General features: G+C 37.1%; 5 protein-coding genes across 7 annotated transcripts; 2 read left to right on the top strand and 3 right to left on the bottom strand.

The window, feature by feature from the left end:
* Positions 1 to 702: 702 nt before the first annotated feature.
* On the bottom strand, positions 703 to 2,548 carry LOC105687795. Its single transcript, XM_012403685.3, has 2 exons — positions 2,341 to 2,548; positions 703 to 1,956 (listed from the first exon to the last, which is right to left on the bottom strand). The coding sequence occupies exon 2, from the start codon at positions 1,941 to 1,943 to the stop codon at positions 753 to 755; it is 1,191 nt and encodes a 396-aa protein (XP_012259108.2). The 5' UTR covers positions 1,944 to 1,956; positions 2,341 to 2,548; the 3' UTR covers positions 703 to 752.
* A 71-nt stretch (positions 2,549 to 2,619) lies between these two features.
* On the top strand, positions 2,620 to 5,961 carry LOC105687793. Of its 2 annotated transcripts, none has more exons than XM_012403683.3 (2): positions 2,620 to 3,212; positions 3,297 to 5,961. In XM_012403683.3, exons 1-2 carry the CDS (start codon positions 3,138 to 3,140, stop codon positions 5,136 to 5,138), a joined length of 1,917 nt encoding a protein of 638 aa, XP_012259106.2. In that variant the 5' UTR covers positions 2,620 to 3,137; the 3' UTR covers positions 5,139 to 5,961. The 2 variants fall into 2 exon arrangements, with proteins under 2 accessions (XP_012259106.2, XP_012259105.2); XM_012403682.3 differs by having other exon boundaries at positions 3,283 to 5,961.
* Positions 5,223 to 15,890, bottom strand: LOC105687794 (tyrosine-protein kinase CSK-like). Its single transcript, XM_012403684.3, has 8 exons — positions 15,658 to 15,890; positions 9,902 to 9,964; positions 9,427 to 9,785; positions 8,640 to 9,293; positions 8,375 to 8,570; positions 8,207 to 8,293; positions 8,022 to 8,114; positions 5,223 to 7,911 (listed from the first exon to the last, which is right to left on the bottom strand). Exons 2-8 carry the CDS (start codon positions 9,929 to 9,931, stop codon positions 7,816 to 7,818), a joined length of 1,515 nt encoding a protein of 504 aa, XP_012259107.1. The 5' UTR covers positions 9,932 to 9,964; positions 15,658 to 15,890; the 3' UTR covers positions 5,223 to 7,815.
* A 204-nt stretch (positions 15,891 to 16,094) lies between these two features.
* On the top strand, positions 16,095 to 17,716 carry LOC105687796 (protein FAM169B-like). Of its 2 annotated transcripts, XM_012403686.3 has the most exons (5): positions 16,096 to 16,525; positions 16,669 to 16,879; positions 16,934 to 17,114; positions 17,214 to 17,390; positions 17,457 to 17,716. In XM_012403686.3, exons 1-5 carry the CDS (start codon positions 16,476 to 16,478, stop codon positions 17,591 to 17,593), a joined length of 756 nt encoding a protein of 251 aa, XP_012259109.1. In that variant the 5' UTR covers positions 16,096 to 16,475; the 3' UTR covers positions 17,594 to 17,716. The 2 variants fall into 2 exon arrangements, with proteins under 2 accessions (XP_048507008.1, XP_012259109.1); XM_048651051.1 differs by having other exon boundaries at positions 16,095 to 16,525; positions 16,669 to 17,114.
* LOC105687792 (AP-3 complex subunit beta-1) lies at positions 17,591 to 22,093 on the bottom strand. The gene is made up of 10 exons (XM_012403681.3): positions 21,808 to 22,093; positions 21,562 to 21,637; positions 20,852 to 21,433; positions 20,476 to 20,772; positions 20,129 to 20,396; positions 19,339 to 20,058; positions 18,958 to 19,278; positions 18,592 to 18,863; positions 18,160 to 18,524; positions 17,591 to 18,099 (listed from the first exon to the last, which is right to left on the bottom strand). Exons 1-10 carry the CDS (start codon positions 21,939 to 21,941, stop codon positions 17,952 to 17,954), a joined length of 3,183 nt encoding a protein of 1,060 aa, XP_012259104.2. The 5' UTR covers positions 21,942 to 22,093; the 3' UTR covers positions 17,591 to 17,951.
* Between the last annotated feature and the right edge of the window lie 1,171 nt (positions 22,094 to 23,264).

Below are 23,264 nucleotides of genomic sequence, written 5' to 3'. Positions count from 1 at the left end.
TAAAACTTATATCTATCTCGATTAAATAATTAAATGGGTTGGTCATGCGGCAGTCAGAAACCAGCTGCACAATCAGCTGGTTGTGGAGTTGAATCGGTACAAGAATCGCTTTGTAATTCAGGCCACCTGAATTCTGCATCGGATTCCGCCTGCCCCGCAGTCGAAGCAGCCCTCCCAACCTGTTCTAGACCAAATTTAGCCCTCTGCATAATTTTCCTCCTATTCATCCTTGGGATATTCTTCGTCATCTTCGACTCCATCAGACAGGAACGCCGAGAACCTCCGGGAGCGTATAATGGGCAAGTTATAACGTTCCCGCAAGGTAACCAAGACGAGGACTGACTCAATTTTAAATTACGGAGATAATTTCGATGAAAAATCAAAAACGAAAAAAAAAAAAAAAAAAAAAAGGAAAATGCGTATGCAGGTGATAATGTTTAGATATAAGATTTTCCCCGATCAGTAAAATCGGCCTCCGGAATCGGCTATCGGTATCCATCGGTAATGCTCCTTCTATCCCCTCAGGAAAATGAAAACTAGGGTCTCACTCCTCGGGCGACGGTCAATAAATTAATCAGGGGTTCTGCTCTGCCGACATTCGGAAGAAATATTTCCCCCCCGGGAATATTATTACGTACCGACACCCGTTTGAAGATTTCGAAGAAAAGTAGCAAAAGCTCATTGGCTACGAACCTCGTCATGTCATTCCAACAAATTTTATGTAATAATTCATCCATTATAATAACAATTCACTAATCGAAAGTCCCAAGTTCTTTGAGGTCGTATAAAACAGATGCGAGCTCTTTGTCGGCCTCTTCACCGCCCAACGAACAGACCGCTTCCACAAATTGTTCCAAATTTTCCCTTTTCTTTAGGTTCACCTGAAGATCCTTGTCGACGTACGGAATGCAAAAGGAGGCTACGTTGTAAGCGAAAAGGAACTTGGAAGCGACGTCCTTCCGCAATGAGGCTTTCGAAAAATTAGGAAACTCGTTTTCCACATTTTCCACGTAAATGTCCAACAGTCTGTTGACCTTGGCTACCCTCCCCTCGGCTTCAAGGTTTGTAAAAATAATCGGACCGAGATCGATTCCTACGGGACAATATCTCATGGTCTGCCAATCAATGAGTTTGAGGTCGACGGGATTATTCTCTGCGTCGTACTTGAAGAGTAGATGGTTTCGGCTGAGGTCACCGTGACAAAGGGTTGAAAATTCTGTCACCTCCGTGGCAAGTTCCTTGGTGATTTCGTAGGGATTCGATCCAAGTCTCGATTCAATTTTGGCGATGAGTTCGTCCTCTGGATTTTTCAAGGATTTCAAATGCCTCAACCCTCTGAACGGAGCGGTTTTCAAAAATACATTCGGCATGTCCGTTCTGTTCTCCTCGTTGAAAGTAGCTTCCTGAAGTTTCGCGTAAAACTCTCTGAACTCCGCCGGATTCTCATTCTTCAATCTCAAACCTCTGCCGTGAAAACTTCCGATGGCTTTTATCCATAGCGTCAAATGTTCCTCGTCGAGCTTTTTCTCAACCTCCTTGTAACCTTGGGATTTCAAATTTTCAAGGACGATAACGGGTCTTCCGTATCTTCCCATGTCGGCCACGTAGCACTTCGCTAAATGTTTGGTACCGATTTTCGGCGCTATTTTGCTGTAAAACAATTCCTCGTTTTGAAAAAGCTCCAAGGAATTCGCGACCTCCGTTTCCTCGGGCAACAGCTTTATTATGATAGAAAATATTTTCGGCTCTCCGGAAAAACGCACGGTGACTTCAGCCGCGTATATTTCACTCACTGGTATTTTATCGGGAAAACTTAGAGGTTTCACCCGCACAGAATCAAACTCTACGAATTCTCTTGAACCGACTTCGCAGAAACAACGGTTGTGGACCATTTCCGACAAAAGTTCACGGATGAACTCGAAATCCTTTTCTCTTGACGCCATAATCAGTCGATCGCTAAAATCAGTCAACAAAAAAGGAACATAAATTCTCACCGCTGTACTGCGAAGATGGCTGAAGGCTTTTTTCTTCATCTCGTTATGTAGACAATATAAGACTGGCAATTGAGAATAATGATCGTTGTGCGTATCACTCTTTTTATGGTACCAATTGACCGTTGTGTAAAGTACTAATTGTAAGTAGGGCAAAAGATTGAGTCCTCTACGACCGCAGTTCGTATTCAAAAGTCTGATAATTCGATCCTCTCATCATCGCTAGATGAGTGAAAATTTAGGCGAATCACTGAGAAATTGACACAGCATGAAGACCTATTATGTAATCTTCCCGAATGAATTCAAATTTCTGTTATAATAGCAAGAAGCGAAATAATTAATTACTTGCCTGGTGTGGAACGTCGTCTTGAATGAAATTGAATTCTTCGCGATTATCAGCTATGCAACGTCGCGTGACGGCTGGTTGATAAGCCTATAGTATTTAAAGATATGAACAATTCTCGAGTCAATTCCGACGCTTTATCAGCGAATTATCCGAAGTAGTCGGCAGACACCTCGACCTCCATCTACAAGCCTGATCAGAGCTCTGCCTACGGCGACTGGCCCACGGGCCAGTCCGACGACGAGCCAAAGAAACCCGAACAACCTTGACACCGTATAATATAAACGAATATACTACGTATATCCGATTGTATCCCCACCAAGCAGTGAAAAAAAAAAAAGAGAAATTATCAAGTAGAAATAAACAAGACTAGACGAACAACGCTCGCGTCATACCGAACTTCCCCAACTATAGCAGTTGCAGATAATCAGGCACATTACATTACATGCTCGGATGAATTTTGGCGAGAATGTTTTTTGATTTTTACTTATGAATAAAAAAAGGACGAATTGGTTCGAACGAGACCCCGAATTCGTATACCCCTGACAATGTTTCAAAAACTTTTGCAAAATTCGGTTTAAGAGCTACACGTGTTTTGTTTCTCTTGTGAATCGAAGATCGATTGAAAATTAATCCAAATCAGAAGCATAATCAAAATTTCAGGTTACTCTTTCGAGATTGAATTGCGAAAAATTATCGCGTTGTTAGATAAAAGGAAAGTTGAAAAGCATAAAAAGCGAGATTCATGTACGCCGCAATGTCTACGCAGAGCCCAGGATTGAACGCAGATTACGTTCAAGCGGATGATCGGCAATATCAGATCCCCAACTACCAACAAATGCATAACCCCGGAAATCCTTACTCGATCAATCAACAAAGTGAGTAGAAATTTCAAGGAGTAATAAGTTTTTACGCAACTTCGAATTTCCGCTCTTGATTATCTCGTAGATCCTTGCATCCAGGGTCATTACAACCAACCGATGCAACAGGATCCATCAGCATTCGGTCAAAATCAGCAACAAGTACACCAAAATTTCGGCCCTCCATATAATCCCCATATGCCGTCGTCCTGCGTGACGATTCCACCGAATCCTCCCTTAAATCCCTGTCTCTGCGTTCCATCTCCCACCGGTCCTTCATCTCAACCCCAAATGGTACCCTGTGGGAATTTTTTACCACAAAACATAATCGAGCAAGTACGTTCCTGCATAGGAAATACCGCCCCTATTTTCATCATTCCCAACGCCCAGATGCCGGTCCCACAGGCGCCGCAAATTCATCAACCCCAAAACATGGGTTTCTCTTCGCAAGGCCCAATTCCCAGCCCTGTTTTTACGCCGCAGTGCTACACCTTTCCATTTCCATTTCCAATCTACGATCCCTCAGGGAATCGATCTCAAATTGACAGGAACAATATTAATAATAACAACAACAATAATAACATATGCGGTTGTTGCCGTAGTAAGACAAGTGGGAGTAATAATTCGTCTGAGAATGATCAGACGCATCGTTGCACCCCTGGGAACGATGATACAGTTTGTACAAAGTCGAATTGTCCCTCTTCGATAAACCTACAAGCTCTGGCCTCCCAGTTTCTCTCTCTTCAAGGCGTTATACCTTGCGCAGCGACCAGATTAGTCCTGAGAAAAATTCCAGGATCAAATCTCACCTCTAGTATAGAAGAAACGATGGAAAGGGCGCAAAAATCGATCGGGAATTTGAAAAAGGAACAGTTATTAATCGAGGCCAGAAATGCCCAGCAGCTCAACGGGCTGATAAATCTTCACATGGTCGCAAATCCTCCTCAGAATATTCTTCCAATTTTGACAATGCTCCAGTTGAAGGTCAACAGCCTCAAGGCGCTGGTTGAAAGTCTGATAAACAAAAACATAACCGAATGCCAAAGTACCGGGATTGGGGGTAGAGTGAATTTGGAGCCCGTGATCTTGACCTTGAAGAGCGACGCCGAGCTCAGAGAACTTTTGAGTAGTCTGAGACAGAGGGAATGTGAGGAACGGGTCAATGTTAGTTATTCACCTTATCACTCACAAAGAGTAGTTGCCGAGAGTAGATTGGCCAATTTTCAGAACAAGATTGGTCAAGTGGAAGCGGAAATGGAGAGGAGAAGGGCCGCGGCTATGCCGTGGGCGTTCACAAACGCTGGAGGAAATTGGCAACAATATTCTGAGGGAAGGGTTTTTGATTCACCCGATCCGTTTGCTGTCCAAATTAGAAATCCACGGCGTTTGAACTTAAAGCCGGATGTCGGAAGTCCGAAAACAACATACGACGAACCGGATAAACGAAATTCGACATCGCCAGAAATCGCCGGGGTTGACAAACTGCAAAAAAATATCTGTAAGGATTGCAAAGGCGGATGTGAAGATCGGAAGACTTGCTGTTCTGAGGATAAGGAATTATTTGAAAAAAAAGTCGATTCGGAGGATAAAAAAAAACTTAAAATTCACATTGGTGAAAAAGGAGATCTAAGTGTGAAAAAACAGAGCCTCGAAGGACTCGAGGAAGGCAAATCTATTCAACTTTCACCGGACGTTGTTTTAGTTATAAAGAGAGATCAAGAAATTAAGAAGGAACCAAGCGAAGAAAAGAAGAAAAAAACCGTAAAAGTTAAGGATGAAAACCGGCAGTCGAAATCAAAGGAATCAATTTCAACGGATTCAAGTTGTGATTCATCGTGGACTTCGATTTCATCGAACTCCGATTATGATGACGATGAACGGAAAAGTAGAAAGAAAGGAGGGAAATCAAGGAAGAGAAAAAACCCAAAAAATAAAAGAAAATGATCGAAATTCTTTTACAGGGGATTATGGAAACGGAACCATATTTGAGTATGACGGATTGTGTGGAAAAAATAACACCAGGTAATCTATAAGAAAGATAATGCATTTTTTTGGATGTACTTTTCAGTGCCCCGAATGTTAAACGATATAAATGCCGACATTCAATTTTTTTTTTCATATTCGAAAGGAAATTAAGAAATCACGAGATTATTGATCGGGCGCTACTTTCATCTGGTGATATATATTTTCGTAAATTTTATATTAATATATATTAAATTTCTTAAATCTCTAAGGAATCGGGTATTATTTATATAATAATGATCATAATCATAATAGTAAGTATGATGATAATATAATATTCAAAGAATAAAAAGAATCTAATTGCAAACAGCACGTTTTTCGTCCGCAACCAGAATGTTAGTTAATCTGAAACGACTGTTTTCTTCTAATTTTTTTTTCTTTCTTTTACTATTCCCAAACTGCCCTTCTGCATGATTCGCTCTATTTTTCCTTTGTAATATATAAAACATAAATAATGTATATTATACAAAATATGTGATATATGTACGATCGATTTGATCGATTGGATACATTGATAGAAAAAAATCGCTACTAAGAAAAGACCCCAACTAGGACAATGATTGTTTGTTAAAAATGGAGGAAAGAAAAATTATTGCAACAAATCAAATCTAAACTAAATGGAACACAAAATTTGTGCAGGTGATGAAATACAATTAATTATGAATGAAATAATAATGATACTAATAATAAAAATTACGTGCCTTAATCGATACGTTTACGACCGCGAAATCTAGTTACGAGGGGCTTTATCGAAAAAAACTTTTCTTTATTTTCTTTCAATATTTCTATAGTTTTCTCAAACTAATTTCAGAAATTTTATTTTTTGATCAATTTTTTTCTTTGATTCTCTCAGAAATGATTCAATGGAGATTGCTTTTCTTGAACATTTCGATAAATGATAATATATTTTGTAAGCCACCGTCAGCATTTAATTATATTTAATCATTTATATGTATACCTATTCAAACTTTGAATGATCGCTTCCTGTTTTTTTGCATGTTTTTTTTCAACTTATGCTACCAAAGACAGTTGTTGGTTGATTTGTAAGTTTTACAGACAAATATATGTATAATATAATATGAAGTATGTACATTGATATTTACATTTACATTTATACAGATGATTGATAAATGATTTGGAAACAAAAGAACGAGGTTTATCAATTGAAATTAATTAAAAATCGAATTTTATTGAAAAATCACTCAATTTCACGCATGAATTTTTGATTAATCTGAGCGATTAAAGTTGTATGAGTGAGAAAAAAATGTAAGCTCAATGAAAATTCTATAATTTTTTGATAAAAAATAAATGGACGAAGTGAAAAATTTTGGGATGAATGAAAATCCGAATTTTTCATTCACTTGAAAAAGAATATACATCGAAGTGTTAAGGATGAAAAGAAGGATTTGGTATAGGGATATTTGTCTTTGTGTGTGTTTTTTTTTTTTCATAATTACAAATGATAAAAATGGAGAGTATCATGATTCTATCTAGTGATTGTTGAATCGATTGATCAAATAATGAAAAATAAAATAGCAGGTGCTTTTAATAATAGTAGGTAATTAATAATTTGGCAAAAGTGTCGAATGTATCGTCACGAACTGCTAGTTTTCATCTCCTATGATATTATCATTATTATGTATTAGTAATATTAGTAACAAGTCTATTGGCAATTATTGATTGCTTCGTTAATATATATATATCTAGGTGTATATATATATATATTTTTTCATTTTTTGATCGTTTCTTAGTTCATCTTCAATCCTCATCCCGACATTACTAGTGATTATCGTGAATCCAGTTATCAGTTTTACGTGGTTTCATTACTAGTGAGAACTACTAATTGTAAGTTCGTCAATGAAATCTTCGGTCGATGAATAAGTATATTGAGTTAAATTTCTTTTCAGATAAAGGCACAATCGATGCAGATTGAGCTACGTCGGAGTAAATTGCTTCATTTTTTGTTTTGTTTGTCTATTTTCGTCGTTTTACGCCCATGTATGAAGTTCCAGACATATTTATATATATATAATTAGGTACTGTATAAAAATCGATAAAAAGAAAATAATGTTTCTCAAATTTTCCGGGGTAAATTAAATACAGCAATAAATACAAGCAACGCGAATAAAAAGTTTTTACAATTTACAGTCAAGATTACAGTTGATTTGTTGGCTAATTTTTTTCTCATGTCATCTTGTTCTATCAGTTTTGCGAGTATTTGGGACAACAACCCCGTGTTCCATTTTTTCTAATTCGCCTTAGATATAGGGGTACGCGGGGAATATGGGGTACTTAAGGAATCCACGAGGACAAAAAATTAACAAATTTCAAATCCAGAATGATGTTTGAAGCCCTTCTCGATCATTTTAAAGAAATTTTTACAAAATTTATGGGGTACCCCATTCTGCCCCGCTACCTCATATTGCCCCGCGTTCCACTACACATATATATTTTTTTATCGTCTTTTGCTTCGACGCTCGGAAAAAAGAGATTTGCAAAGTTTCTTTTTGTCTTTCTCGATTTAATTCTTTTTGTCCGCTCATCATAAATCTTTAAACAATCTATTACCTTGAGATCAACCGATGATCTCCAGATCCCATCAATTCCCACACTTGGTATACTCGATTTGTAGCTGCCCTAATTTTGCCTTGATCTCGTGAAAAGTTGGCCGCTTTTCCGGCTGGAGATCCCACGCCTGAAACAGAAAGAAGCAAAAGGATCATAAAGGCTGTCAAAGAAAGAAGCTTCTCAGAATTTCGGGAGAGTTGCTGGTTCATATTATTTTTATTTCGTTTTTCGACATACCTGTCTCATGATCTCATAAACCTCCTTTGGACATCCATCGGGAGGTTCCATTTTGTAACCCTTTTCCACACACTTCACGACGTCAGCGAGCGGCTGAAAGTATAACAAGTTTCGCAATAGTTGATTTATGCGGTTTTATTGATAAAATTGTCTGTGGGAATGAAAAATACATTGCATTAACTTACGATTCTGGTATACGGTACTCTTCCGAATGAGTAAATTTCCCATAATAAAATTCCAAAACTCCACATGTCGGATTTGTTAGAAAATTTCTGAAAATAAAAGATGAAATAAATACATTGAATTATCAATTGCCGCTTTCAGTACATTTCCTCTTCAATTTCTACACTCACATTGTTCCTTAACGCTTCAGGTGCAGTCCACTTGATCGGTAGTTTCCCGGCGTCGAGGGTGAAATTTTCATCTCGAGCTAATCCGAAGTCCGATACTTTGGCAGAGTTATCTTCAGCGACCAGAACATTACGGGCTGCCAAATCTCGGTGAACGACATGTCGCGATTCGAGATAAGCCATTCCCGCACAGGTATCACTGTCGAGGATTTTCGTTATAGCATCATAACGAAAAAAATTTTTCTTCGCGATAATTTTTAATACTCACAAGGCAAAGTTGATCTGATCGTTTTTCGACACGTGCAACCTCCCTCTTGATCTGAGGTAATCGACGAGCGACCCTTTGCTCATGTATTCGGTAACGAGGTACATGTGTTGATTGTTGAATACGAGTCCTAAAAGCTTTACTAGGTTGTTGTGTATCAACGAAGTCATGAGACTGGCTTCTGCGAGGAACCTTTGAGCAGCCTCACTGTTGTCTTTGAGCATTTTAACTGCGACTCTTTCACCTCTATAAACACCGAGAAGAACGTCACCGAATTCACCTTTCCCTATGCACTCTCTGAGCTCCAATTCGTCCGTTTGTATGACCCAACCAGCCTCGACGAAGGCTTTAGGATCGACGCAAAAGTCTTGTTTGCCCTGTTTCGGCAGCGATTTCGTGAGTTGCGTACAAAGACCGTCAGCATCTTGCTCGTAATGTTCGACGAGTAGAGCGAGATTTTCGAAAAACTCTTCATCGTCAATGGTCAATTGATTATTTTTGTACTTTACTCTGTAGTGCTCTACCCGACCTTGATAACATACGCAGAGGGTATAGTCCCCGGGAAAATTTGTCGACTCTCGAACAAGGAACAAACCGTCTTCCCGAGGACGCAACAACCGCTCCGCCGTTTCACGTGAAATTTTTCCATGGAACCATCTGTGAAAAAATTCATTTCCATTCCTAAATAAAAGATCTTTCATACACGGGTTCGACGAGTCCACAGACGTTGATAAAACTTATAAATGACCGATGATTTTCAATATTTTTTTCTCGTTAAAACGAAACTTACGGCATGGCATTGAGTTTTACTTCGTGCCTCGGATTGCTGGCCATGCTAGTCGGATTGGCAATGTTTGCTGAATTTGATGCGAGTATGACGGCCGGCGTCGTTGGATTTACAAGTGATGAGATGTTATGGGGGGTAACAATATTTGTTGAGATTGAGTGGGACGTCATGGCTGGATGCAAATTGGACGAGGTTGTATTTTGAACTAACGAATGAGAGGTGATATTTGAAGGTATTGTGTGGTGGTTTTGATTCCCATCTAACTTCCCTTGACGAGTCGGGGCAGATATATTCGGGTAACCCCCGCCCGTGCTGTGATACGTTGGCATCACAGCAGCCGTCACTGTCGGCTGAATCAGCCTCTAAAACGAGATGATAAAAATTTTCACCAGTCAGAATATTTCTTTCGATTGAACGACGCAGATAATCATCAACGATTCCAAGGACAATGGATTCGTTGATTCCTTCGAACGCTCACCAGTGTCGAGTTTTGCAGATTTTGGCTCATATCTTAATTACGTCAATGCAGGACGATCATTATCTGAAACAAAATATTGAGTGAATTGTTAAATTTTCAGCGAATGCAAAGCTTTTATTTCGTATAATTATAAGTTCACTCTTCAATTTCATTCGAAGATTACCATCTGTTATTTCTGTAGCAACCGCAAAATTTTTAAACTGGAATTATCCGAACGTTTGGTTCTCGTTTGAAGTTAATCGACGTCCTTGTTTCGCGTTAATCGTCGTCGCGGCATATGTGACTCAGATCTCATTATTAAATCTATATCTCATGAATTCCATTCATGGTATATATACCATTTGGAATACCCACATCAATTACGCAATACCGTATAGTTGGCATGGGCTGCATGATGAAGAAGAAGAAGAAGAAGAAGAATGACAAGAAAAATATATTCCGTCCAATGTCCACGAATTATTCAATTAGAATCTATAATCGCCAATGCTAAAACACCAAGCAAAATGTTTGCGTGTTCGCAAACAATTAAAACCATACAACCATCTGTAGTATAGAGACACGGTGCATATACACGAACAAGTTTGTATCTGTATATTTTATAGAAATTTGAAAGTTTCTTTTACGGGTAACCATAAAATGCCGGGCTTTGTAACTTTCACCGGTAGTTCGGTTATAGTATTATTACATATACCTATTATAAATACATGCGCGAAATTTTTTCATTTTTTCTCTCATTTCATTAACAGTCCTTATCTTATCCAAGAAATGTTCGATGTACGAAAAGTTTCTTTTTTTCAGTTTAGATTTATAAAACCTCGGTTTATTCATATTCTTTACAGATAGAGCAAACTCGTGATCGAAATGAATCAACGATTGTTCTCCGAGTTCGACGTTCACGCATCTGCGATTAAAACGAACAGATATTTTTCCAAGGAATTTATTTTTCGTTTGGAAAAATATATTACAGTATAAAAAATCCGTTCAAAACGTCGTTCGTATGTGTAAAAATCTTTGCTTATTGAACTTTAATGTTATATTGAATTATAATTCAATCGGCGTGTACATTGTGCTTCTTATAGTTGTATCGTCAACTGCGTATACACACCTAACAGAAAAGTGTGCATCGCGTATTCGCGTGAGTTGAAAAGATAAAAAGTGTCGATCTATGCGAACAAAAGTCTATACGTAGTTTATACGAGTGAAGCATCAAAACTACGTGATTATTTACGCAATTGCTTTAGTGTATGTACAGTGCATTATAATCTGTCGCGTTTTTACACACCGTCAATACAGCTACACGCATAGGCACTCGAGTAAAAGAGTATTGCATATATGTGTGAATTAATGGGTGTATAATTTAACTTATGCAGTTCAACACGTAGGTGCAAATACACCAGTACATATGAATCACGCCCTTACGTAATTTCAAGTGGACATTACGTTGCATTTATGTATATAAATTGCGTTATACTTAACTGAAGACAATTTCAATCTCGAGTACACTATATTTGATAGAAAATCTAAAATAATGTATTCGCTGTAAAGATGGAAGTGCGTACGGTGATTTCATGCAGATCAAATAATCGCCTCACATAAATTACATACGTATTATCGGGAGGAAATATATCGTTACTTATTAGTTTTTCCTGGGGGGAGGGGGTAATTTCATAGTCGCCCGCGGGCGAAGATCATGCACGGTACCCTAATATAAATGATATATGTATACATATATGTGCTTCCGCAAATTGTATATAATGATGATATTGTCACAGATATTGCAGTCACTTGTTGTATGTATACGGACCCCCGCGACCTTTAATCTTTGATTGTATTACCCTGGACGCAGCATAGATATAATATATTTCATGATTTATTATCAAATTATCTGTGGATCGATGCACATTAATAATTATATTTTAATTTTGATTGCAATTATTTTAAGCGCTCAACGTACTATGTGCATCACGATTGAAAATTGCACGGAGAAAAAAAAAAAAAAAAGAAAAAGAAATGTTGAGCTGCAGACTCGTCGTGAAAAATAAAACGAAGGAAATCGTAGGTATATGTATGTAATGAAGAATGACATCACGCCATGTACGTATATCACATGTAATTGTGACATGTATGTAGAACGAGGTATATAATGTAAAGTTTGTCTGTATGTATAAAGTACAAGGTCAGTTCTAAAGCATAATCGCGAAAACTGCAACCGCAGAAGATGACATCTGCGGTCACTTGGCAAAATATTCGTATAGTCGTCACACGACGCGTTGAATAAATTATGCGCGCATAATATCTGCTCATTAATATGCGATGGTCTCCGCGATGGGAAATGAATAAAACGTCTCTGTGATTACATCCGGAGTATAATTTTTCGATTTTTGAATCTATAAAAAGTGTCTCATTGATAATGATCGATTGTAGTTTATTTAATTGACAGATTGATGTAAATCTTATTTAAATTCGAAACGAAAATTTTCTCATCCAATTCGTCGTGATTTTTTCATACTTTTTTAAATGAAATTCGATACGACAGGATAATTAGAGTCGGTAACTTTTAATATATCAAATTCAGAACTACACATAGGTATAAATGAGGCCTTTTCTTATTAATTTTAATTCCTTCCTTCCTCTTTCTAGTTCTTCCTCCTCGACACGGAGCATGGTCATACGAAGAAGCTACCAGTAAAAATTGTACGATAATAAAAGTCCATATAATAATGTATAATAAACTTATTCAGTATTCTTAACAGTACAATTTACTGTACAGTGACCCGTCTTCGTACGCGTATATAGGTATATCAAATACATCTACACTTCTCATTCAAATATAACACCTTTATAATTATACGTGTACATCCATCTAACGTTATTTTTTTAATTAATTCATTTATTTCACCATCGGATGAAAGATAAAATCGTTTGTTGTAATTCGCAAGAAAATTATGTGTTTTTAAGAAAAGCATATCGATATAATGACGACGTAGATTAAGTTTATGTTCGAATCAGGAAAAAACTGCAAGGATATCTTGAAATTTCCATAGGATTATATAATATAATTCTTACACAAAGCAAAGCGAACTTATTAATTTCGAAGTATGTAATTATGTTATACGTGCAATTTTTTTTTTACTCGTTAGCCAATTATTATTGGAACTTGCATTCGACGAGGACGTAAAGAGATCAAACGAATTGCAGGGCGAGAGAGTCGGTATATATAATTGTATAATTGATTGATCAATTACTTAATGGCATATAAGTTTTATTGGAGTAACTAATAAAACTGAATTTGGAACAGCTTGAACATCTCACTTCTGATTAGCGACTTTCGTACTCCAGGAAGAGTGCTCTATTTACTTTGTACAATTATAAGCATTATATGTATGTACATCTGTGCCTTGATTATTATTTCACTGTAGATACAGATACGATTATACTATATACGTATGTGGCTATATATGTATACCCACAGACTCTTTCTTGCATCTGTAATAATCGGTCGTGTACTGGTAATTCTACACGGGATACTCCGCATACTCGAAACATTTATCATTGATTCGAATTCCCTTTGAAACTGAATGGTATATGAGGAAAAAAACGGCCGCAAGTACAGGCACATGCGTGGCAATTTTTTTATTATATTATATTATATATCAATTATAATTGATAAATTTGATAGATAGGTTCATTTTTTCAAATGAAAAGGAATTTTTCTCCTCTGCGAGGCAAATCATCGAATCAGTTTTATACTTTCAAATATACTATTGTTTTATGTTTGTTTTTTTTTTTATAATTTTTTAATTTTTGTAAAGGGGAGAAAATATTTTGTATCGAACCATACACGTACGTATACGTATATTTGTCGATATCGAGTGATGCTCCTCTTATATTCAAGACGCCCTGTATAATTCGTGCCTTCTGCATCAGTTTCCGTTAACCGCGTAGATATAATTAACGGATTCCTAATTAAGAGTTCGCACGGGAATTATACTTATCTTGCATGCATATTTAAGAAGGTATAAAATTATTTATATAATACCGAGAACATTCAATTTACCAAGTTCATCGAAGGTAATTAGGTTTGTATGTATCTTTGTTCATATAGATCACAAAGATTTTTAGGTATAACGTTATAATCGGAATTGCAGTCTAATTGTAAGTATTTTGATCAATATTTTCGCTGAAACATTTTTGCGAAGATCGACCGAAAAAAAAAAAACCAAGCAATTATCGCATTACGACGTGGAGCATATTATCTGTACGATCTACATAATGGTTTTTATCGCCATTATATCCCGATCCGCAAATTTATAGGCTCCCTGCGTAATCAGGAAGGTGCGCATGTAATCTACCCGCAAAGTCATTCATTAAATTAGTCGTGTTATTTATTATCATCATTCATTTGAAAATTTTCTGGACTCGAGCGTTTTTTTTTTAATGTTATTGATGTAAAAAGCAATATTTTATTGTTGTTCGATTCTTTATATTTATTTTCAACTGCAGCGAAGACATACGATATAAATATTTTGCAGACTGAGCGCTGGGAGAAGGAATTTCGTTGTATTAAATATTTATAGAATCTGCGAAATTAAGTCTAAGGGAGGAGTTAAGATACGCAGAATTACGTCCTGCGGAATTTTGAAAAATTAGGTGTATTTGAAATGGAATCAATTTCGTATAAGGGTATAAATGATATTTGGGAAGATTATTATATTTATATAGGTACTTTTCTGATGGAATGTTATTAATTTTCTTACCATTAAAGGGAATAAACTACTATTTACACGACGTCACAATTTTAGCATCTTTTATATCTTGTCTTTGCGGTGATACCTCTTATTACATGTGTGTATTTTCTTGGTCGCATTTCCCCACTTTCACACATATTGTCTGAATGGACTCATTTGATTGTAATTTATAATAGAATCAAGATTGAAAAGTTAAAAGTTTGAAAAGCGTTTTGAAAAAAAACCAAAAGTCCAAAGACACGAAAAAAAAGAGGTTGCGAAATTCCGAGGGAGAAAAAGACAGAGAGATATGTATATTTAAATTCGCACAACCTCGTCGTTGGTCAAGACGAGAATATACATGCATACATATCTATGTATGCATAAGATACTATACTATAATAACTACATCGGTAACTGCAGGTGTCGGATGTAACAAATAATTTCAGAGATTTGAATTTATACCTTCAATATTTTGCCTGTGTAAAATTTCGTCACGTTGATAAACGAGTGAATGAAGATTCAATGTATAAATGAGTACTTATAGTAAATATGAAAACCTTGAATTTCAAAGGTAAAACATAAATGTGTTCGGGTCGATAGTATTTGTGAGATATAAGGCTATCGAATCTCTGAATGAAAGGCAAAACCCCATGATGGTAGCCCTGAGCCTCCTGAAACATTAGTACCTCTTAAAAAGGAGTGAAAAAATTGATAGAAAGCTAAATAAAAATTGGAAAACGCACGTCGCCTTCCCGCACCTATCATCGTTTAAGCTTTCCTTTTGCTCTGTTAGCTCGATTTCTTCGCATTAAGAAAATCATCGAAAAATTCGAGAGTTCGTTGGGACTAAAGGGCAGAGGAATTCTTCCTTTATACTACTGTGTCCAGGAACTGAGAATTTTACATGGATAGATGGAATTTCAGATGTTCTATATTCTTATGCATTTTTTACGGACGGTCGTTCGACTGACCAGCTAGCCCAGCCACCTTTTCGGAGCAACTGAATTTGAAAACTGTTATTTTTACCTGTCGTTTTGTTTAACAACATCCAGGGCGTAACGATGGGTTTCTAAATTCCTTGCATTGTCACTGATAACAGGTCACCAACGAACACATAAAACTCCTAATATTTACGACACAAACGTAACATTAAACACCGTAAGTGAGGAATTTCGAATGTCACACGCTCATCTCGAACAGGCGGCCATTTTGCCACACAACACAACTGGCTCTGAGACTGTCTGACTTAAAATATACTGAAATATCCCAAGTAGCCAGATTCAACGGGGGGTCGGACTTTCATCGAACAGGAAAACTAACGACATCTGTTATCTATCAACTATACCATTGATAACGTTTATCAATAAATTATTTGCATTTTCTAAGACTAGGATAACATGAGATTAGCAACTTTTGAATATTGAGGTATAATGATTAAAATATTTTTAGGTCACATAATGATGGTGTGGTCAGTACGAATCTGACTTCGCTAGAAATCGGATATATAACTGTAATCAGCAATAGTTAACTGTATTTCGAAACAGTTTAGTTGTTTTAATTTCTAAACATTAGCAGGAAAACACAACGCACCTTTTTGTCTTGTCCTTTTTTATTAGAGTGCGTTGATGCAGTTAAGATTGTGATGTATTTTAATTCACTCACTTTTTCATTCTTATATTTATTGGCCTAAGTGCGTCGCTGTAGTTCAAATTTTGATGAGTAGGAAATTAGGACAAAACTCTAATTTGTATTCGTGACCCACTGAATAGATTCAAATTCTAACATATTTAAACGTACATACCTGAGTGTAAAAAATACACTCACAATCATTCGACTTTATTCTGATGCACAATCTTCACGGTCGTTTTAAAACCGATTCAATGCTATGCTCAAGGTGATCTTGCATTGACATTCATTATACTATATTTCATTCAATTTCTGCGGCTATTCGAAATAATATGATATCAAGAAAAAATGATTTTTCTCTTCTGAGATAGAACGGGATGAAAAATTTGACTCATACGATTCTATTTTTAGCTGTTTTGCAGACAGGCCGACAAAGAGTCTGGAATTAGATTTATCAAAGTACAGAATCCAAGGTGATTTTAAACGCTTAGACTGCAGAGTCTGTGGTAATTTTGTCGCGATTCAAAGTGGCGAAGACATAATCAAAGTTGATGGAGAAATTGATATTCACTTCCAACAACGGAAAAATTTATCTGCTGGAAAAGAAGATTCTTGGTGTGAGGTAAACGATTCTTTTTTTCCTGCATATTTTTTGTGTTATTTATCAATTTCACAGGCAAAAACGGAGAAGGAAAGAATCGTTTACTACGCGTTGAGCCAGATCGTTTACCCTGAGCGTGACGCGCCGAATGGAGATAAATTCGAGTCAATGTACGATTTTGCTGACGAATCCGATTTAGTTATGCTCAGATGGAAATCCGGAATTCCAATCGGATTCTACACACTGAAACGCAAAGGTCATCATTATATATTTGGTTACAGATCAGCAACAATCAAAGGATTCCATACCTCTGGAATACATCTGTCTTCAATTTTTATCGAAAATTTATTTCCAGGATCATTAATTTCGATGACAAACGAAGAATATTCGATGCCCACTTTAGACACGGCCTACATTAGATCAGAGTATAGAAGGCGAGGAATTGGGATTGAGATTCTTGAAAATATAACGCAAATGTTCCCTGAAGAAGAAATCGGCTTGTCCAGACCGATATCAGACGCGATGTGGAAAGGTTTGATTTATTCGCTTAGAAAAGCTAACAATTGTTTCATGGATTGATACACTAGCTGGTTTTCAGTTTTAGAGAAATTTCTAACGACGAATAAAGCCGTTCGTTTAAAATTCTGGGAAATTGAAGACGGTGGTAACGAGGGAAACCGAAAATTGATATGGTTCATGTTGAAAAAACGGAAGTCGAATAGTAGCTTCGAATAACGTGCATAGATAACATTGACATATTTATTATAAATAGTTAGGAAAAAAAAGTGAAAAGGGATACAATCCAAGGCGAATGATGTATAATAACTCAGTATGCGATAATAATATTTATACACATGATAATTTGATAAATTTTTTGACGCGACCTTCATAGTATTGTATATTAATATACTAGCATAATATATATCTATATTTATTCGTTATCATTACTGGACGTGGAATGAAATACACGAATAACTGTGAGCAATAAACGGTTTTCTAAAAAATAAAAAAACGAAAAACTTAAAGACAATCGTACCCTTTAGCATTCGCGAATCTCTCAAGGTTTCCAAAATCAAATCAATGTATGATCCGACTATTTCAAGTTACTCTTCAGATCATTGAGAAGCATTGATCCTACGACCATTTTTTCACAGTTGACACAGACCTCCAGGTTGTCGTTATCTGTGATATTGATTGTTATCAATACCAGGGACTTAGAAGCCAAAGTCTGTGCGGCAAACCTAGCAAAAAAAAAAAAAAATTAAAATGAAAAGCAAATCGAGATTATGTTTTGATCTTACCTGAGAATATTGTCTTCACTAGAAATGAGAGCTGCGTTGGAAGATTCAAATACTTTCTGAGAGATGAGTTTTCTATTCCCAGAGAAAACTGTTTTTGCTACATGTTCATTCATCCCCTTAAGCTTCGCCTGTTCCGCCGTGAACAAACTTTCAGGTAACATTACTGAACGCATGAGCTCCCCTATCGGGGCCCTAATTGATACAGAGGATGAGTACTTTTCATCTTCCTTCAAAAAATCGATGCTAAAGTTAGCAGGCTGCGTAGAATCATTAAAATTCACGCCTAGCGTCGAAGATAAGGATGTGTTTGGAGGCAGCAATTGTATAGGCGAGAAATCGTGCATCTGCATACCGGAGGGAAGATTCTAGAGGAAAAATTTTGTGAGACGTAATGAAAATCAAATCAAAACTAAACGACAAATTGAGTTATACCTTGTTTCCGACTTTTATGTCTTTCATGGGTTCACTGCTCTCATTTCTAAACGATAATTCAATGGTTGTCATGGCAGAACTAACGAGATGCTGAGATCTAGTGAACCTGAATTCGACTTTCAGCCCCTTTCCGCTGATTTTATTAAGCAGTTCAGATGCTTTATTAGGAATGAAGCTAGCTCCAACTTCTGTCACTCCGCTTAGATGCAGCTGATTCATGGGGGTCAAGAATCCCCCAAGAGTCGGAGTCATTATCGATGTCATTGGTGCCACTATGAAAAGAAAAATACGTGACAGCATGTAGTAAAATTGGATAGTTGATATTGTATAGCAACACGAACTAAGGACGCTTGTTTTTTTACTCACTATCATCCAAATCCAGAAGTAGATCGAGGTTGCTCTTAGGTTTTTCTTGAGAAGGTTCTTTTTTGGTTTCTTTCTGAACTGAAATTTTCTTCTTCTCTTCAGGCTTGTCTTCTTCCTTGCTTTCGTCACTCTCTGATTCTTCCTCACTCTCCGAATCCTGTGAGCTAGACCCACTCTCCGAGTCATCGGATTTCTTTACTACGTTCTTTTTTTTCTCCGGCCTTTCTGACTTCTCCGACTCCGAAGAATAATCAGATGACTCGCTGCCATCTTCTGATGAACTGTCTGAGGAATCAGAAGATTCATCTTCGCTTTCAGAATCTGAAATTTTGACGTCAAAAGTTATAGTGTATCTCCTTGATTTACAAAGGAGAATTATACCTTCTGCAGCGCTGCTCTCATCTTCACTATAAAAGCTATTTTCCTTCTCCTTGCCTTTTTTTTCTCTCTTATCTTTCCTGCTATGATGTCTCTCATCTTTCATTTCGTGTGCACTGACCGGCTCTGCAACGTCTCTGACTGAGGGATCGGGAGCAACTTCAGGAAACGGAGGCAAGATGTGATGACCAACACATGGGGTATCAAGATAGTGAGACAAGGTACCAAGTTGAAACTGGGAGTCTTTGAACCTGGACTCAAGCATAGGTGCCGGTTTGGGTGCAAGGAATATTTTCTTTGCGTACTGCGAGAGCTTTGTTTCAGTCCCGCCTTCCTGATTGAATATGAAGTGCTTAAGAAATCGTGCTCTGTCTCTTATGTCATAATTCTGATCATACTTTGCCAGCTGGAAGACGTACTGACAGAGTAATTTAGTCTGGTTCGGATTAGATAAAAATAATTTAACTGCCAAATTCAAAGTCTGTAGCTTCACTATATCCTGTTCATTCATGAAGCTTTTTGCCATTTTCCTGAGAACGTCAGGTGCTATTTTGGGCACTCTATCGGAATATTCTCCTAGGAGCCACAGGATTGAAGCCCGCGCTTGAGGCACCGTTATAAAGTCCATTAATTTTGCCATATGCGCAATTATTTCCTTGTGTTCATTTGGCTGGGTCTGAAGTAACTTTTTTATCACCACTACACTCTCTGCCACCACAGCTTCTGTAGTATGGTGATGAAAAAAAAATGTACAAAAATCAGTATTGCTGGAGCAGTTAAAATTTCAACTCACCATCTCTGTTGCTGAGCAATGACACTAGTCCGGTAAGACAGGTATCAGTGACTTCCTTGATATTACTAGCACATCTACCGATAGCTTGGATACTAGCACCAACAAATTCTTTGTCGCTACTTGAAATATAGGTCTGAAATTCTCTGAGTATGACACCAATGCTGGTTTCTGTTGCTAGATTTGTAAGGATGTCGAGTTTTAGTAACTTTATGTGAGTTGGATCAGAAGTTCTGACGAAAAATGATTTCAGAAAAGGCTCGAACATTCCCTGAAACGTTAATTTCATTGAATGATCTATGCCCAAATCAAAAGACTCTGGATTATCTTGGTTTTTCAAATTATATTACTTTTCTAGAGATGGATATGCTGGCAATACAGTGAAGAACAATGCTCTGAACCTCTCTGTGACTGCGCAATAATCTGATCAAAGCCTTTGCGGCGATCATAACTTCACTTCTAGGCGCAGCGTGATGGTAAAGCTGCGCTACAGCCATAACTACAGAAGCATTTCTGCTCTGCAAAAGTGGCTTAGTGTTCCTAAGAAGTAGACGATGATCAGGATCCAAGGAAAACTTGGGTTTTTTTGAATTCGATGAGTCTGAATCTGAGTCATAAAATGGACGGTTTTCATCTTCTACGAGATCCTGCAAATCCGAGAAGAGTTCAGTCTTTCATCGAAGGAATATCTGAATCATTGAACGAAGGAATGTTTCCGATACTCACATCTAAATTAGGATTGATAAACTGAGTTCTCGCATATCTAGTGAGCATATTCACAATGACGACCTGACCCCATTCGTCAACGTCAACAAGAAGATTGCACAGCTTTCTGTAATTCTTATGAATCAAATCGATTCTCTCTGGGCAAACTTCCTCGAATGCCATTACGGCAGATCCGACAACAAGAGTTGTTTTATCAGATAATAATTTCTCTAGAACACCGATAAGTTCCTCTTTTTGCTCAGGATCTAATGAATAAAGCTTTGGTATAGCATGCGCAGCTGTTTTCCTGACATACGGCGACATGTCACTGGCAGAATCTTTGATTGCTAGCATGACGATAGGAACAATCATAGAAACTCTGATGCTTGATAAAACTCTCAAGGCACTTGCTCTTATTAATTGATTAGGGTCTTTTAGAGCCCTTTGGAACGTAGATATCGACAGTAAGGCCAGGTCCTGTTGGTCTTCAGCATACCGAACCAAATATACATACACCAACTTTTTTACCTCGATATTCTTTGATACCACATTTTTTACAACTGCTGGAAAAAGCTCGGATGCATCCCGTCCTTTGGCCACCATCTAGGCAAAAAGATTCAGCGCTACTATGTTAATGAGCTGACGTATGTGACCAATGAAACTTTACATGATTTTTGACAACGTATTCACCGATAAGATACGTCAGTCATTTGCATTCGAATTCAACTCACCCCGATAATTCGTTTCATAGCCTCTAGCTTGAGGCTGTCTTTATTGCTGTCAAGCATTTGTTTCAAATCTTCATGTCTGAAACAAGATAAAGTAAATGGATAAACCAGAGATCTTCCATTTGATACTTCTCCTATCATGCAATGAACTGGTTTACATACCATTAGCAATGACATGGTAAAAAAAGTTTGAAAATTTGAGTTATTTTTCTAGAACATCATATTAAGAAGGATTAGATCTTTACTTACTTTTTATAATCGGAGTGAAAAAATCCTCCATAGGCAACATCGGTTGCTAACTCTGGTTCCCCAGCACTACTTGGCCTGTCATTACTGTAGGAGCCACCGTTGTTTGACATCGTATTTGCTGCCGCCGACAACATGATCGGTTTATTTTATCACAAAAAATAATGCGAGTATATTTTCTTTTAACTTTATTGACTCATTCGTAAAACTGATAATCTAATTTTCTAACCACTTTGACAGATCATCACAATTTACAATCGCACAGCCACCATGTTCAACTTCGATATCACGAGTAGGTGAAAGTCGATTCTTCGACCATCAAAAGCACCGCAATATTTCAAACATTGCGCGCTAAGTTTTGTCATGAGCTGAGCGTTGGTTGACTGATGATTGGTACCAGTCAACGAAGCGTTGACTGAATCGCCTATTAAATATTATTGAACAATAAAACGTCAATGAAATATCACTATTTTTCGTGATTATTGGTTGGGAAAAAAATGTATTCATAGTCATTGGAGTCATTGAATCAACCAACATTTTTCAGAGACATACATAATTGTAGAGAGCAAATCTGACAAGAAATTAAAAAAGCATGTCCAAGAATTCTAAATCTTCAATTTTCATTGAAGGATGAGAACCAATATCAACGAGAACCAATGTTAATAAAAGATTATGAACAGACAATACGCGTTTGCGGAAATTCAATTTCTTATCCATATGACTTCGCGTTTATTCCTGAATTGTTCGTTCTCCTCATTTCATCTAATTTTTATTATTCACGTACTTCTTATTTCTTCTGACTTTTTTGATAAAAATATTTTGCGAAATCTTAATTTATATTAGCTTTTGGATTTATATTTTTCGTTCAAATGGAACATCGTTAAGGGTGAAATTTGATACATGTATATACACTTTTGCAGATATTTGTCGGTAGACAAATTTCTGAATATATAATTTTAGTTAAATTTTGCGAGTTTTACCTCACAGTGCGAGTTCGAGTTGAAAGAGAAGTCTTATGTAGATCAAATATCTAGATCTATTCGATCCTCGTGTGATCCTCACCTATCATCCATAGCAGACTTCGAGTCAATGTCCTTCAACTTCGTAGATAATCGATCGAAGACGACCCCTACGACTTTCATCGCTACATCGTATCCTTACGTATCCTGGAAGCTGTTTGTTTGATCGACCGAAAAAGAGGGGATGAAAATTGCAGTATGGTCTTGCGCCCTTTGCCAGAAACAAACTGTAATATTGAAACAGAAAGGTTCAAAAGTGTCTATCTTCATATTACCGATCGTTGAAGGTTTTCAATCATGTTTTACAACCAATCTCACAAGTCTCTGACTCTCTCTTGTTCTTCTCTTCATCCATCATCGGCTGATTGGGAAAGTATAATCCGTGCGGCGAAAGCTGTCACAATATAACAACGCACAGGAATTTATTGCTAACTGCAGGCA

This window comes from Athalia rosae, chromosome 2 (genome assembly GCF_917208135.1).
Source record: "Athalia rosae chromosome 2, iyAthRosa1.1, whole genome shotgun sequence".
Lineage (NCBI taxonomy): Eukaryota > Metazoa > Arthropoda > Insecta > Hymenoptera > Athaliidae > Athalia > Athalia rosae.
Note: the sequence above shows the minus strand (reverse complement) of the source record. Positions and strands in the feature narration are given on the sequence as shown.

What these genes read in the sequence shown, in the direction of transcription:
- LOC105687795 (XM_012403685.3), bottom strand. Translation starts at nt 1,943, where the DNA reads ATGGCGTCAAGAGAAAAGGATTTCGAGTTCATCCGTGAACTTTTGTCG.
- LOC105687793 (XM_012403682.3), top strand. Translation starts at nt 3,080, where the DNA reads ATGTACGCCGCAATGTCTACGCAGAGCCCAGGATTGAACGCAGATTAC. An exon ending in TTACTCGATCAATCAACAAA is followed by an intron (nt 3,213 to 3,282) that starts GTGAGTAGAAAT and finishes ATTATCTCGTAG; the next exon opens with ATCCTTGCATCCAGGGTCAT.
- LOC105687794 (XM_012403684.3), bottom strand. Translation starts at nt 9,931, where the DNA reads ATGAGCCAAAATCTGCAAAACTCGACACTG. An exon ending in GATCAGATCAACTTTGCCTT is followed by an intron (nt 8,571 to 8,639) that starts GTGAGTATTAAA and finishes AATCCTCGACAG; the next exon opens with TGATACCTGTGCGGGAATGG. An exon ending in CTGAAGCGTTAAGGAACAAT is followed by an intron (nt 8,294 to 8,374) that starts GTGAGTGTAGAA and finishes TTTTATTTTCAG; the next exon opens with AAATTTTCTAACAAATCCGA.
- LOC105687796 (XM_048651051.1), top strand. Translation starts at nt 16,476, where the DNA reads ATGCACAATCTTCACGGTCGTTTTAAAACCGATTCAATGCTATGCTCA. An exon ending in CTACACACTGAAACGCAAAG is followed by an intron (nt 17,115 to 17,213) that starts GTCATCATTATA and finishes ATTTATTTCCAG; the next exon opens with GATCATTAATTTCGATGACA. An exon ending in ATCAGACGCGATGTGGAAAG is followed by an intron (nt 17,391 to 17,456) that starts GTTTGATTTATT and finishes GCTGGTTTTCAG; the next exon opens with TTTTAGAGAAATTTCTAACG.
- LOC105687792 (XM_012403681.3), bottom strand. Translation starts at nt 21,941, where the DNA reads ATGTTGTCGGCGGCAGCAAATACGATGTCAAACAACGGTGGCTCCTAC. An exon ending in TGAGAGCAGCGCTGCAGAAG is followed by an intron (nt 19,279 to 19,338) that starts GTATAATTCTCC and finishes TCAAAATTTCAG; the next exon opens with ATTCTGAAAGCGAAGATGAA. An exon ending in AGTGAAGACAATATTCTCAG is followed by an intron (nt 18,100 to 18,159) that starts GTAAGATCAAAA and finishes TTTTTTTGCTAG; the next exon opens with GTTTGCCGCACAGACTTTGG.